Here is a 14,930-nt window from a genome sequence, read left to right as displayed (position 1 = left end):
TCGTTTACAGCCACAAACTCAGCATTGCACATTGCACATTTATACCAACAAGTACCCTTTTTTACTGTATTATTTCATTTTCTGCTTGTGCTTGTGCTATCTCGCTTGGCGGGGGAGGGCGGATACCCAAGCAAGGAGGAGGGGAAGAGAGGAGAGGGGGGGGGGGTTCTTGTTACATGTTACATGTACGTAGTTGGTTACATTCATTGTGTATGAGAGGCTATTGGCTCGATTGCTGGAATGACCTCTCCTCTCCTCCCCCCAGTACTTAGACACATATAGTACACATGCATCCAACTAACCTCCTACGAGCTACACTGGAAAGCCAGAAAAAGACGCTCTCTTTCATCGCCACTAGCACCAGCACTAGCAAAATACAAAAACAAAAAGAGAGTTCTTACTCAGCCTTTTGCCCCCCGCCAAGGGTGAGGGGGGGGGTGGGGGGTGTTAGCAGGCCGTCCATACTTTCCAGCGCGGCCGATGCATCCGCTAGAATCCCATTCGCAGTGTCAATCTATCCATCTACCTGCATTCCCTCTTTGTAGCCTAATCTCGCCCGCTACAGCTGCAGGTTGTAGCGGAGGTTTCGGAGGCTTTCTCACTCGCTCGCTCTCTCTCTCTCTTTCACGTGACTTTTAGAGTTTTCTTCTTTGCTTGATAGAAGATTATGCATGTGCATGTACCCACCGCCACCTGCTCCGTCAGCACCCTGGTCCCCGAGCCTGTCAAGTCAGATGCTCGGCTGACGTGAGACGGGATAAGCGGAGCGGAGAGAAGTGGAAGCGCGAATGGAAGTTGCAAATGGAAGGAGAAGAAGACGTCCAAGGGTGGAGTGAGAGGCTTATGCATTCATGTACCACCCCCCCGCATTGTTTTATCAGTTTGTTAGTTGTGCAGAGGTGGGGGAGGGGGGAGGAATAACTTGGCAGGAAGGGAGGAAGTGTGCTTCTGGAAATACTACTTACTGTATGTAGTAAGGTACATACAATCTATGTACCCCGACTGACTGTAGCCGAGATCTCTCCCGCCCTGGTGAGTATGGTATGGTACTGTAACTAGCTAGCTTCGCTAAGTCTGTATGCATGTGTGTACAAGTAAGCGTGCACGAGCTGTATATGGGCGCGCTGCTTACCGGGCGGGGGTAGTTTGCTATGTGTGTATGTGAACCCCCTCGTTTCGCCATGATGAGATTGCGATTTCTTTCTTCTGAGCGTGACAAAATACAACGCCATGCCAATAGGCTGTGAATGTTCGACTCGGAGAATGCAACAGAATGCAAAATGCAATTCAGCAAGCATCTATGTTCGGAAAGATGAGGTAGCTGAGTCGTGGCATGGATTCAGACTTATCCATACTTGAGTAAGACGTTTGGGAATCATCCCAAGTACTTACTTACATCTCGTATAAACAACATAAAAAAAGAAAAGAAAAACATAATGCTGACCGCGTCTCGGCTGTCTTTGCTCGTGTTTCACGCGCAGCCGGGTCGGATTCCTCGCCTCGCTAGGTCCTTGTTAAAGCCACTGGGTTTGTAGTAGATTGCCCTACTGTACAAACGCCGTGTGTATAAATAAATCCGTGTAGAAACCCGGTTTTTGGTTCGCGGGTTGGCGCAGGGCGAGTCGGGTATCCTGTCCTGGGGGGGATATAATAATGGATGGATATATAGAATGCGGTACGGACGTGCGCGGGCCCCACTGGTTTTCCACGTACGCGGTGTTAAGGCGTGCGGTGTAATAGTGGAACGAGCGGTCGGTGTTGCGTAGTGGGGGTGCCCTTGGCGTGTTGGAACTGCGGATGTGGAGGCTATGTATGGATCGGGTTGGATGTGAGGAGAGGTGGAAGAGGGAGTAATGGCTTTGGTGGCTGGAGACTAAATACTGCAATGTTGTCTTGGATTTTCTAAAAGATTTTCTAATCTCATGTCATTCTGGCCATTGGATTGTGAGTGAAAGGAATCAGGGACGCGTCCATGTCTCGAAAGGGCATGCCAAGACAGAGTGACAACGGGTGGCGTGATGGTGAGAGAGAGAGATGGAATTATAAGCTGTGCCGGCTGGATGGTTCTGCTACTATATTCCCAAGGTGTTGGAAAACGTCCCGCAAGATGGTCCAGCCCATGCTCACTGAAACCCCTGCTGTAATTAAGAGTACCGTTTGTTCCTGTGTTGTTATTGCTTGAGAACTCACTCTTTGTTTCATAGGATACTCGCCTACGAATTGCTACAGACCTACTAGCAAATGCCGTCCCGGAGTCAATGATTAGTTATGCCTTAGCCTGCCATTGTACTAGGACTTCCAGTCATCGTATTCTCACACGTTATTTCAGAGTAAAGCCTTTGCCGCATCAACTTGGCGAGCAACCACTGTGCGCACAGGCTACTAATCTCGCAATCTATAATAAGCGCTAACTACTCCTGCAATAGTACATACAAGACAACCGTTTCAAACGTTCGTATCGCTACCGAGAGAGCTTCTTCAACGTAGAGTTTAGATACAGGCTTTACGGGTATCTCTAGCGCGCCAATGATTTATACTCAATTAGTCGAGAGTACTAACCAAATAGCAACCTAGCGCTTTCTTAGCGATGCGAATACTTTCGGGAAGCCCTTTGCAGCAGTACTGTTTTACGAGCCTATCCATCCAACGAATCAGCACTAGCATGGCTCGACCTTGAACGGTATACCCACAATAGGGACATAGATATGCCTCGTTCGTAAAATGCGCCCTCATAGGTCTAGGCCGTCTACAAAAGACCCAAGGGGGGTTTTTTTTGTGTGTTCATCTAGAATTAGGGCCTTTTCAGAAACCCGGAGACCGGCGGGACGGGAGCTGTCGAGAAGGCTACGGCAGGAGAGTCCGTGGAGGTAAGCTTGGAGACGTTTATACGCGGCTGGAATATAAATATGTGCTGTGATTTCCCTCGTTTTGGAGTATCCAGCAAGTCACTCATCCTCATCTTCTTCTGAGCAATTCAATACTCTTACATATCATTACGCCCTTTTCTACGAGCCGCTATCAAAAACGCCGAAACCATGAAGTTCGCTATTCTCGTCAGTGCTCTGCACCAAGGGAGTTACGAATGCTGAGGGCAGACGAATAGAGGGTGCAGATACTGGCAAAGTCTGCGAATTCGGCACCGATCCCGGCGATATACTCGTTGGTTGGATCAGCTGCTGCCGGGCTACCATCAAAAACAACGATGCCTCTTGCAGTGAATAGATATGGATTTGGATGCTCTGAATTATGGGATTACGCATGTTCTGCATGGCTCGGTCAGGGCTGCGCTGTAGCTTTTACCAGATGCAAATAGACGTTTTTATGCACATGGACTATATTCAGTTTTTGATCCTAGCGCTCATCATTGTGAGTGTTTATTGAAAGAAAGACCGTCTTTCCACAATTGAGGACTAGTCACAAGTCTGATACGCGGTACGCAGGACCCGCCAGATAGGCGAAAGTTACGAGGCTATGCCCATTTGAACAGTGACGTCCACTGACCCCCAGGTACTTTTCCCAGGTACATACCAGGTCAGTTTTGGCAAGTACACCTACCCATGGCTAGTACCTGAACCTAGCAGGCCGTATCAGTATGCCCTGCTTGTGCGAGTCGGTCCTTTTCGTTTGAGCGGAAAGCATCCGATCCTCTTGGCCGGACCTTGCGTTAAACTCAATATCCGTGTGCGCCTATGCCTAGTTGATCGCCCGATCGCTCTAGGAACAGCCGGAAGGATTCATTCGACGGGAAAAGGGGCACTTGGGAACGCGGAGAGCTCAATCCAAGGCGTGTCCCGGCTTTTAGTAGCCACGGCATATGACTATGGTAATCAACTGCCTACTCAGCATACATAGAGCCCACAAACACTGCAGATACACATGCAAGATCTCAAGCAGTGCGAGGCGTCGGACGAAGTGAACGGGGTCCCTTTGAGCGGTGAAAGCGAGGAGTGATAAGCGGCTCGATGGGCCGATCTCAGGTCCATTGATCCAAGTTAACATGCAAGAAGGTTTCGGAAGCTTCTGTCCGCAAATTGGCCAGCCAATCGCCTCTCCACGAATTCATGGCCTGGTGTGACGCCCAAGAGCTCTCGGACGCTTGGTTTTTGCCTGCACACGGCCGAGTCACGTGCGGGGGGCGACGAGCACGGGGGGAGGAGGGGGGTTGGGTTGCTCGACGGCCGCAACTCATGGGAAGTGGCAGCAAAGAAAAAAAGGTGGGCAGGAGCAGATCGAGAGGATCAAGACGATGGACGAGCTTCCAGCGGGCCAAGGCGTCACCGATAGGCGCTATTCAACGGCGTGGGTCTTGTGGTGTCTTTGGTGTGCCACGCGTTAGCTTTCCCCGCATTTCCCGGTTGGGCTGTGGATCTTCGGCTGGCGGGCGGGGCGTGCATATCAGCAACGCACTTGGCTCTTTGCATCAAGCCAGACCTCTCGTACTTTTCCCTCTTTCTGCCGCCCAGTCCGAGCAGCAGCAGCCAGCCATGAACTTCGTCGACGTGCAGCCAAAGTCGTTTCTCGACTATGCGTGGACCTCGCCCTCGTCGGCGGCCGTGACGGCGCCAAAACCCTCAAAGACCAGCCGCAAGCAGAACCGGTGTTGTGACCAATGTCGCAAGGGGAAGCGCGCCTGCGACGCCGCCATTCTAGAGGATACGCTGCTCGAGACAAGCAGGACTGGCGCCACTCCGACCGTGTTCCACTACAGTGGTGAGCCGCCGCCGTCTTCGTCGAGGCTAAGGTGCTGTGTCAGCTGACAATCTAGATGTCTACGGGCCGCTGGCCTCGTGTGGAAACTGTGAAAAGACCAAGAAGGCGTGTACCTTCGAGTGGCTGCGCTCCCAGCGAGTGCTGCAGGCCTCGCAGCCGCATATGAGTGCCGCGCCGTCGCCAAAACGCCGTCGATATAACAGGAGCGATTCGGCCAGCAAATCCCGGAAAGAGAGCGCCTGTGGCACGTCTTCGGTGGCTGGACCGTCAAGACAGGATGCAAACACCATTCACCAGGCATCCCCTTCCTACCTGACACCGCCCGAGCTGGGCATCACGTTTGGCGACTTTGCTTGTGGGTCGTCCATGTTCGCCCTCGATCCCACAGCGACAGTTTTCGACGGGCCGATTCCCAAAGTAGAGAGAGACGACACAATTTTCTTGGCCGACCAAGCCGACGCGCCGTTGGAGGAAAACAGCATCATTGCCGACTGCGACTCGGGCAAAGGCTCGTCATTAAGAACGTCGTCAGACGTCAGCGAAAAGCCCGACGACAGCCCAACCGCCGACTGCGAATCCAGCAGCGTCTCCCCAACCAGTGCAGAAGGACCGCTCGTGCGGGTGCATCGGAAAAGGAGACGCCGCAGCTCCTCAGCATCACTCTCTTACGGTGGGGCTCCTTACCCAGCAATGTCTTATGCCAGCAACCTCCTTTCATCGAGCAACAATGCGTACTTGTCTGAGAGCTTGCTGAGGATATATCATGATAGCTTCGAGAACGCACTAGCCTGCTGGGTAACAGAGAGGACCTGTCCGTACAGCGCAAGATCGGATGACCTTGTTGTAACCAACGCTGGACCTGACTGGAAGAGCATCTACCACCGAGTGATCCGCCTCGATCGACTAGCATCGGCAATTCGAGGGCGAAGGCTTACACCAACCGAAGACCAGGCAGCCTCGAAAGCCCTGGACCTGGCCGTGTTTTCGTTTGCTTCACAGTGGGCGCAGCCTGGTCAGAAACGCCGGACAAAATACCCATTCTGTAGCACCGTGACCAAGGGCAACAGCGGTGTCTTTGACGGCCAAGACGACGACCATGGGCTGACTGGCTTTGAATTCGACCGTAGCGTCCAGGTAACCGTATGGCAGGATGCCCACAACGCTTTGCAGCGAGCTGGTGGGATAGAGTCTTTCCGCGTGGTTCTTGCGCAGATCATCTTTGCCTTGACACAAAAGCCGGCCGAGACAGACGCGACATCCATGAACGGCCTGAACAATGTCTCCATGTCTCAAGGGCTCGAGTCGAGGAGTAGCACCGAGGATATCCAGGATGCACCAAATACCTCAATAGACCAGGACATGGACGAGTGCATAGATCTCATGTCCAAGCTGGATCTTGCAATTGAAGCTGACGGTCCACCTGTGCATCTGGAATCGGGCCTTCGGCTCATACATTCGCTGAGATCGCGCATGGCTGTGTCTAGACAGTCACGGCACAGCAAGCCGGTACCGACGCGCTACGGACGGCCGTGGCGCCCGCCAGCTATGCGGCTCGAGGAGGCGGATCGTGCGACAGTCGACTTGCTGTTCTGGCTTGGCGTCACGTTTGACACTTTGTCGGCAGCCATGCACAAGCGGTCGCTAGTGGTATCCGACGAAGATAGTGACATAGTGCTAAACGAAACCATGCAGATGAATGGCCCGGGTTGCCCAGAAACGACGCCCGCTTTCAAGACGGAGAGCGACGGTCTTTGGGATGGGTACTTGTTCGCCCGGCAACAGCAACAAGTAGAACAGGCACCCATCAGGTGGCCGTGTTCATTCGAGCAAGCAGCAACTACTCTCTGCGAGGCTGCTCCAGTCAAAGTACTGCTCTTCAGAAGAGTCTGCCGCATCCAGACGCTTCTCACAAGAAGCGCACGAGGCACAAAGGTCGAAGAGGCTGTGCGTGCGGCGCTGGATGTTTGCAATCACTGGGACACGCTTTATGCACCCTTTGTCAGAGACTGCATCCAATACCACGACCGTCTGCCTCCGCGTGTTCAGTCGTGGTATGTTTGTGTCGCCGGTCATTGGTACCTAGCCACGCTTCTTCTGGCAGACCTTATGGAAGTTGTGGATGAATCCGAAATGGGTCTGCAGCATGCAACAGAACAGCGCAACTTGAGTGCCTTTATTGCCAAGTTCCGCGAAAATAACTGTCGGGCTCTGTCAGACCTGGCGGGCTGCGCATGTCCTCGCCAGGACGCATCGCTCCAGCAGTCTCACGCGTTCCATTTTGCGATGAACGAGGGGCCACTGCTGACGGACCCGTGGACTGCAGTATTGATTCGTGCTTTTGCCAAGGCAGGCGTGCTGCTGCTCGAGTCGGAAGCACTGCTGCCATGTGACGTGGACCAGGAAGACGCGTTCCGACGAGCAGACGACTGTATCAAGGCGTTGTGGTTTTTGGGCCGAAAGTCTGACATGGCGCTTGCAGCAGCAAGAATACTGGGAGACGCTTTGAAGCAGCGGCGGAAGAGTGCACAGGACCGCGTCAACGACATGAGCTTTTTCCTTGAAAGTCAGCTATGGCATGATCTGGACGGGGCGTTCGCTGTGGATTGTGAATTGTAACTTCTGACGGTGTTTTATTAGCGTGTTACCTTGTACCATTTGTACAGAAAATGAGAATGACATGATGCGTGAAACATGGAAATCAAGATTAATTGCTGGTGATGAATGTTGGAATGGAGAGTAATGGATGGGAGTCAGTCACGTGAGTTCGCGTTGACGGGCATTCGGAGCCGAGCGTGCCGGCGCGTTTCATTCATGCTAGGGCGTATCGCTTCGACGGGGCTCTACATACCCAGTAGTCATTGCGCAATATTAGTGACTTATTGGACCTTCACATACCTATTTTCGTATCCTTTGTGTAGAATTTGCGGGCCGCGCTAGGACACGTGCGCCTGTCGTCATGGGGGTCACCGCGTATGTGTGCTTGAATAGCCGTCTCGTCGTTTTCCAGACTGACAACCAGAGACAGCTTGTGGGACACAATCCGGCGACATGAGCAGAGCGTTCCACTTGCCCAGCTCGCTGAAGATCATCACCGGCGCTATGGCAGACCACTTCGAATCGCCGTCGACGAGGCGGATTGGCGCTTCAACAACCTGACGGCCCAGCAGGTCTATATAATCCGCGAGAGTGAGTAGTGACCAAGCCAATGCCTTCTCAGGCTGACCCCAGCAGCCTCGAAGGATCCCGTATTCCAAGGCATCGAGAGAGCCATGTTCTACCGTATATGCCGTCTTCTTACGCTGAACATCCAACTCATTTGTTTTTGACGGGCCTGGTCGCCCCTGGAAGCGGGGCAAGAGGGGCCAGGGAAAGATCAATTATGAGGAGAGACGCCTGCTGCAGGAAATGCTCAGGTATTTCGGCATACCGTACCACGAGGCCCCTGGCGAAGCAGAGGCAGAATGTGCGCGCATACAGGTGCTTGGCTTGGTCGACGCCGTCTGGTCGCAAGACTCTGATTGCCTGCTATTCGGCTGTACCCTCTGGCTGTATGATCACCGCGTTGCCAAAGACAAACACATAGCAGATCGCTCCAAAGAAAATACCAAGAAGCAGGGCAAGTACGCAAATATGGTGCGGGCAAGCGACTTGAAGCAACGTCATGGCCTAGATCGCGAAGGTTATGTACTGTTTGCCATGCTCGTTGGTGGAGACTACGACGAGAGAGGTCTGCCGCAGTGTGGACCCGGTATAGCCCTGCAGGCTGTCCGGCGCGGGCTTGGAAAGAGTCTCTGTGCGTGTCGAGACCAACGAGAGTGTGATCTCTGGAGTGAAGAGTTGGCCGCGTTCCTGCACAGTACCCCACGCGGGCGAGCCATCCCTGTACCCCCGCTGTTCCCAGACTACAAAATCCTGAAAAAGTACTACAGCCCGAAAGTCACCAGTGACGTGGAATTGCTGGAGAGATCAATGCTCAGCCCGGATTACACTCGCCCTATTTCCGAGCATGAGCTTCTGCAGCTTACAAGCGAGCGCTTCAACATCTGGGGGAGATTGTATATGAATTGGGTCGGACCGGTCCTTCTAACGCGCAATCTTATAGCAAGGGACTCGACTTTGCCCAAGGAAGTGGTGCATGGCATTCGGCTCACTAAACAGCGAACAAAGAAGGCGACAGACATACCGCCGACGCGCACCTTTGAGCGGAAACTCACATTCTCGCCCTTTGGCGTAACAAATCTATGCCGAGATGACTTTGAAGGGTCAGAACTGGGACACTGGAATGGAGATAAAGAGACGCTCTTTGACGAGGGGTATCGCGTCGAGTGTGAGATACCAGAATACTGGCTTCGTAAGGTTCTTCCGGTCGACGTTCTAGATCCGCCTCCTACAACACCCAAGTCAGCTTCCAAGCGCAAGCGCCGAGCGGATGATACAGAGGACGATGTTGAGATGTCGAGCAGCAAACGGAAACGCACGTCTGGTGAAGAGACTACTCCGGGTTTGGGTGAGGATTCCAGGACTCCGTCAAAGAGTTCCGGGCGATCTGCACTTGAACCAGGAGTACTGTCTCAGCCGTCCAAGTCTCCCAGCTCTACAAGGCTTACAACCGTCATTGAGCTATCTGACTCGGAAGACGAAATACACCACCAAGACTCTTCAGCCCCCTCTCCACGAAGACCATCGCCTTTTGCTACCACCGACTCTATGACTGGCCCTAGATTCCCCACTGCATATGACCCAGGGCCCCCTGGCCTCTCAATAGACGGCGAGGAAATAGGAGAAGAAGAGTACGAAGACATTCAACTCGCCATACGTCTCAGTATGCAAGATCAAACCGACAGTCCAATGCCCCCATCAACCAAAGGCAAATATGACGATATTTTCGCAATGCGGGAATCAGGACGAAATATCCAGGGATCGCCAGTGCCGGCTTGGGAATTCGATCCTTCAACAGTTCCTACCTCGTCGTCGAGAGGCCCTCGAGTTCCAAGACTGGGAGTAACAAGTACACAGTCTACCGGGAATGGCTCTCGAGGAACTCACGCAAATGCCAGTAGAGTTGATTCTGTTGAAACGCCGAGTCGACAACTGCCTGCTGCACACGGTGATATAGCCGCAGATTCTGGCGTGCTGGTTGCACAGGGTCATACTTTTGTTGGTCAAGAAGTAGAGGCTTCTGCCCCTGCTGAACCTTCTCTTGCTGAGATTCGAGCTGCGCGACTTCGGCGGTTCGCTGTACTTTCTGTTCCTACACCTCCTGTTCCTGCGTCTTCTATCCCGGCGTCTTCTATCCCGGCATCTTCTGTCCCTCCACCTTCTGTCCCTCCACCTTCTGTCCCTCCACCTTCTGTCCCTCCACCTTCTGTCCCTCCACCTTCTGTCCCTGATGCCAAGAACGCAAGTAACTCGGCTCCCTCGTCCACCCCCACAACTGTTCATCATGAAATCATTCGCGGCGTTGCAGTCGAGGTTGAATGTATCGATTTGACAGATGATTGATCCGCGACAACAGCCTTCCTCTCAAACGACCAATCAACAAGGCATCGTACAGCAGTCGGTCTTGTTATACCCCCACATGCAACGTGTTGCACGACGGATACATATCCACAGTGTTAGAAAGCCGACTCGGGATTGAGAATTCATTCAAACAAGGTCGTTGAGACTGCCGAGTGAATTGACTCGAGTGTTTTTACACCGAGTTTGTTCGGCGAAACACACCTTTGTTCATAGTTGGTGCTGCCCCGATGTATCTGGGGGAAATGGAAATCGTCTCATGTAAAAACGGGCCTCGACTACGAGTCCAACCTCATCTGCAAAGGCCAACTGCAACAGACTGGTCGGATGAGCATTGACTCAGCACCTCTCTATCAGGATATGATCGAAGACGTTCTTACAGTCGTTCAACCCGCAAGCATCCCACGGCCAATATCCTGACTGCAAAGCACCTGCAAGAACGACCATGTACATAATTCCGCACGACAGAATTGCAGACGTAGATGGAGGCATGGAATAGGCTAGATGGCAGGCATGCGTATGGCGTATGGTCAAGGCGCTGCTCATATGGTAGGCGTACCGTGGGTGTGCGCGCGAACTAATGTCGAGGCGAATACACGAGGTTGAGATTGAACAGAGGGGGAGCAGGGCCTCGGATACAGAGTAGGTTGAAGACGGATAAAATGGGATTGGATTGGAAAAAAGAAATTTGTTGGTGGAATGGATTTGTGGTCAGCGAGTAGTCATTATGTATTATGGTTGTTGCGCTAATCCAAATATAAATATCATTTGGGTCGATTGTTATAGCATGTGTCGTTTTCATGATTCCCATAAATCAATTTTTCCCAATTCGGACTCCCTCGAGACACTGCTGTTGCGTCTCGTCGTCGCAGTGCAGAGTGCCCAAGTCTCTCTGCCCCGTTTCCATGTCCTTTCTCTTTGTTGTGCGAGTGTCAGACACGCACAGCAAGCCTCAACTGTCTCGTTATACGACTGTCGATGCCAACAGGAACAGACTACTCTCAGTCAAGCCATGGCAGAACCACGCCGCATTCCCTTGCACGCGTATCCGCTCTGATCTCCACACAGCCACCAGGACTCTTGGGAAACACCAAAACACTTCTCTTCTCTTCTCTTCTCACTCATGCACACACAGCACTCTCAACTCAACGCGGTAACCCATTGCCCGCTCCTCCTCCCGCCGAACTCATTTCCGTCCCCGTATGCGCCATCCTCACACCCACTCTAGCACCGGGCTGCCTCGCCAGCGCCAGCCTCACAGGTTCTTCACCTGTCTGCCCACCACCACCACCACCACCGCTCGCAACCCTACTCGCACCCGCAGCACCGCTCCTCTCCGCACCAGCCGGCCCGCGCCTCAGCAATTCTTCGAGCCCCAGATCGCGCCACGTGGGCTCCTTCTTGCCCTGCGTCGCGCGCTGGATTCCAAACGCCGCGTGCTGATCCGGCACCACGTCGTCTTCGTCTTCCGGGTTCACGGGCTGCAGATGCGGCGGGACGTAGATGTCTTCGGGCGCCAGCTGTGACGATGTTAAGTTTGTGAATTGTTCCAGCAGATCGGCGTGGTGCGACGCGTGCATGTGCAGATATGTGGCTGTTGAGTCGCGGGTCTGGGAGGGTGTTGGTTAGTCTAGGGACAAAGTATACAGGTATTACGAAGAGGGTAGGTGGTTACCATTGTGTTTGAGTTTTTACGGCTGTAAGTGGTGTGTATGTGTGAGTCGTTGTTTGGCCCAACGGGTGCTAGTGATGGTGATGTTGGAAGTCGGTTTATGCGGTGTAAGCGCGCGTCTGCGGGTGCGCGAGTTGGGGAGGACTGAATGGCGGCGCTAGCTGCATGCGGATACTTGCCGTGATCCTGCGCCTGCTTTGCGAACCTCACCTCATCTCTTGGGCTCTCTTTCTGGACTCCAAGATGCTTCTTGTTAGAGGTTTCGTCTTGGATTTTCTCTAGTCTTTGTTACGTGAGCCGTGGGCAGCATCTACAGTATGACGTCATATAATAGAATCCATCATTGTCGCCCAAGGATCTATGTCCAAGTCTCGCAAGAACTCTCAAGAATTGAAACAACTCGGTACCTTCACAAACCTCTCTGCAAAAACATCTTCTAGCCGGGTTGCGAGCCTGGTGGGTTGCGGGGTAGACGATGCGTCTTCGGTTGTAATCGACGGCAACCATTCTGACAAGAGATAGTCGTACGGTGGCATCATTTTTGGACTTGGCTGGTCAACAACCCAAACTTAGTATACGATGAGCTGATCCAACCTGCAGGCATGGCTGTTGTTTTGGGCTAACTTGTGCCTCGTTGCCGAGGCACCCACCAGTTCAGCTGTTGCCCCCGCTCCGCATTAGTCGGGTTTCCCAGATTTCATCACCAGATCCACCGCACTTGGAAGCCTACCCATTCATCCCATATCCATCTTTCCAGCCCCCACACGTAGCCCTTGTCATTACCGTCGCCATGGTTGAAGGACGCTGCAACTGCGGACAAATCAAGGTCTCCATTCCCGCGATACCTGACCAATCGGCAATCTGCTTCTGGTATGCAGAGCCCTCCAAATCATGACTTATGCTGATGCTCCAAGCTCCAATTGTCGTCGTGCCGGCTCCTGTGCCGGGTCGATTCTCTTCCCTGTTGACAAACCAGATGTTACAATCCACGACGCTGGCGGCAATCTCAAGACGTACAAGGACACGGATACCAAGAGCGGAAATACCGTCACGCGGAAATTCTGTGGCATTTGCGGATGGTACGTTGCGAAACAAAAATCTGAAATCTATAGTTGACTGAACGATAGTCCCGTTGCTTCATTTCTCGGCGAGGAGTTTCCAAAAGTCTTTGTAAAGGCTGGCTTGTTTGAAGAATTCCCTGTTCCGGGGTACAAGTCGTTTGAACATGAGAAGCCGGGCTGGCTGAGCATTGCGGAATCCTAAGGACGCAAACTGTAGACAAGAGTTGCACTCAAGAATCGACATGTCAGTAAACTCGCATTACGCCGTCATACTTCGATATCCTAGTCTTAACTCTACCATCTCAATCCAAATCAAAGAAACGTTACAGTGCATTCACGCAATGCTCGCCTGACCCCGCTTCTTGGCTGCATGGCCTGCTACAAAAATACGATGGCATCGCACGCACAAGAGGTTCAGCTTGGAGTTGTGTAACTCGGACGTAGTTCTGGCCGCAACGATACGAGAAATCACTTTATCCCGCCATGCACGCGCATCTTCGCCCAGCCAATCACCGCCAGCTCCATAACAAATGGTACCACAATGACCCCAGACTCTAGTTACCCTATGTGTAAAAACCCATGCATCAATTGAATCTCCATCTCTGGCCATGTACTATAAGCTCGCATTGAATGCGAACAAAGGCATCTCTGACAGTACCAACGAACAGTATATATATATAGGAGTAGTATGGCTGCTTCTCCTCGCCTTTTCACACAAACCACAAAACCAGGACTCAGCTTCCCTCATCCAAATCGTACATATCGTCTGAGATATCTTGATATACACCACAATGCACATGCAGCACTTCCTTACAGCTCTCGTCTTCGCCGCCACCACCCTCGCGCAAGGCGAGCCCTGCGGCAAAGCGGGCTGGTGCGACGTCCCGTCGTACTGCACAAAGACACTCGGCGGCTCCGTCTCGCTCGACTTGTGCCTGGGCGGCGCTGATAACCGCTGCTGCACGTATCCGCCCGGCCAGTGCGGCACAAAGGGAAAGGGAACTTGCAAGTATACCTCGTCGGGTTGCAGTGGCACCTGGCAGACGGGGCTTTGTCCCGGCGGCGATAACTACAAGTGCTGTTTGCCTTGAGAGAGATGGAAGAGGTGTATTAGTTTTGAGTAGGGAGGAGGGAGCGTTGATGTGATGTTGGGGGTGGGAACGTGATGGTATACATAAGCTCTGGGCGACGGGCTTGGGGATTGATTTTTTTTGCTTTCTCTTTTCTACAGATGGTGATTACGTACCAATGCATGGATGCTAAGTTTGTTTTTGTCTAAGCTCATGTTTATCGGTCCATCCGTAGTGTCGAAGTTAGGAATATTCTAGGGAGAAGGACGAACATGGAAAAAGCAGCAAGTGTGAAATTTAATAATGAGGCCGTTTGGAGCGTTATATCGACGTGGCGTGGACATGAGGTGAGGCTGAAAAGAGCCATGGAAAAATAATCAAAGGCCTTCTTTCGAGCCAATGTCCATGTATTTTATTGTCTGTGTTGCTTGGTGCTGTCTCGAGTAGTAAGCTGCATGTTCTCATGAGCGAAAAGGCTAGTAAATTTTTACTATCACAAAGCCTGTTTTCGCTGTTGAACACCCTTCTTGAACCAATTTCTTCAACGCATGCACGTGGCTATACTTACCATATTTTCCCAATTGTATATCCACCAAAACCCCGCTGCATGCAAAAGTGTCGAATCATCAAGCAGGTGCACAACGATCCTTGCCCTCGACCATAAACAAGCTTAAAATCTCACCATTAACTAGCCCCACCACAAAGTGCGCGCGACCACAAAGTGCGCGCGCGGCCTCACCAAAACTACCTTAAAAACGAGGCTATAGAGCCACACCAAATAGATATTATCACGATATATTTTGGTGGTGAGATCAATAGGCTTTAATATATATATACAGCTATAGAAATCGAGACGGAGTTCTAATCGCGCGGCCGCGACGCGAGGTTGGAGGTGGTGAG

General features: G+C 52.3%; 4 protein-coding genes across 4 annotated transcripts; 3 read left to right on the top strand and 1 right to left on the bottom strand.

Annotated features, from left to right (window-relative positions):
• The first annotated feature begins 5,950 nt into the window (after positions 1-5,950).
• Positions 5,951-7,387, top strand: SETTUDRAFT_163241 (uncharacterized protein). Its single transcript, XM_008027509.1, has one exon. The coding sequence runs from the start codon at positions 5,971-5,973 to the stop codon at positions 7,324-7,326; it is 1,356 nt and encodes a 451-aa protein (XP_008025700.1). The 5' UTR covers positions 5,951-5,970; the 3' UTR covers positions 7,327-7,387.
• Positions 7,388-7,666: 279 nt separating this feature from the next.
• SETTUDRAFT_153956 (uncharacterized protein) lies at positions 7,667-10,212 on the top strand (the record flags this gene model as incomplete). Its single annotated transcript, XM_008027508.1, has 5 exons — positions 7,667-7,680; positions 7,736-7,896; positions 7,942-7,981; positions 8,070-9,188; positions 9,231-10,212. 5 exons carry the CDS (start codon positions 7,667-7,669, stop codon positions 10,210-10,212), a joined length of 2,316 nt encoding a protein of 771 aa, XP_008025699.1.
• Positions 10,213-10,944: 732 nt separating this feature from the next.
• On the bottom strand, positions 10,945-11,953 carry SETTUDRAFT_116064 (uncharacterized protein). Its single transcript, XM_008027507.1, has 2 exons — positions 11,903-11,953; positions 10,945-11,837 (listed from the first exon to the last, which is right to left on the bottom strand). The coding sequence occupies exons 1-2, from the start codon at positions 11,903-11,905 to the stop codon at positions 11,373-11,375; spliced, it is 468 nt and encodes a 155-aa protein (XP_008025698.1). The 5' UTR covers positions 11,906-11,953; the 3' UTR covers positions 10,945-11,372.
• Positions 11,954-12,664: 711 nt separating this feature from the next.
• On the top strand, positions 12,665-13,316 carry SETTUDRAFT_163239 (uncharacterized protein). The gene is made up of 3 exons (XM_008027506.1): positions 12,665-12,769; positions 12,814-12,978; positions 13,027-13,316. Exons 1-3 carry the CDS (start codon positions 12,690-12,692, stop codon positions 13,160-13,162), a joined length of 381 nt encoding a protein of 126 aa, XP_008025697.1. The 5' UTR covers positions 12,665-12,689; the 3' UTR covers positions 13,163-13,316.
• Positions 13,317-14,930: the final 1,614 nt, after the last annotated feature.

The sequence above is a fragment of the Exserohilum turcica genome, assembly GCF_000359705.1.
Source record: "Exserohilum turcica Et28A unplaced genomic scaffold SETTUscaffold_2, whole genome shotgun sequence".
NCBI classification, from domain to species: domain Eukaryota; kingdom Fungi; phylum Ascomycota; class Dothideomycetes; order Pleosporales; family Pleosporaceae; genus Exserohilum; species Exserohilum turcicum.
The sequence above is the reverse complement of the archived record's forward strand: the minus strand, read 5'-3'. Positions and strand labels throughout refer to the sequence as shown.

Excerpts from the sequence above, each read along its gene's own strand:
- SETTUDRAFT_163239 (XM_008027506.1), top strand. The coding sequence starts at position 12,690 with ATGGTTGAAGGACGCTGCAACTGCGGACAAATCAAGGTCTCCATTCCC. Across the intron at positions 12,770-12,813 it reads CAATCGGCAATCTGCTTCTG|CTCCAATTGTCGTCGTGCCG; the intron begins GTATGCAGAGCC and ends TGATGCTCCAAG. Across the intron at positions 12,979-13,026 it reads TTCTGTGGCATTTGCGGATG|TCCCGTTGCTTCATTTCTCG; the intron begins GTACGTTGCGAA and ends ACTGAACGATAG.
- SETTUDRAFT_163241 (XM_008027509.1), top strand. The coding sequence starts at position 5,971 with ATGAACGGCCTGAACAATGTCTCCATGTCTCAAGGGCTCGAGTCGAGG.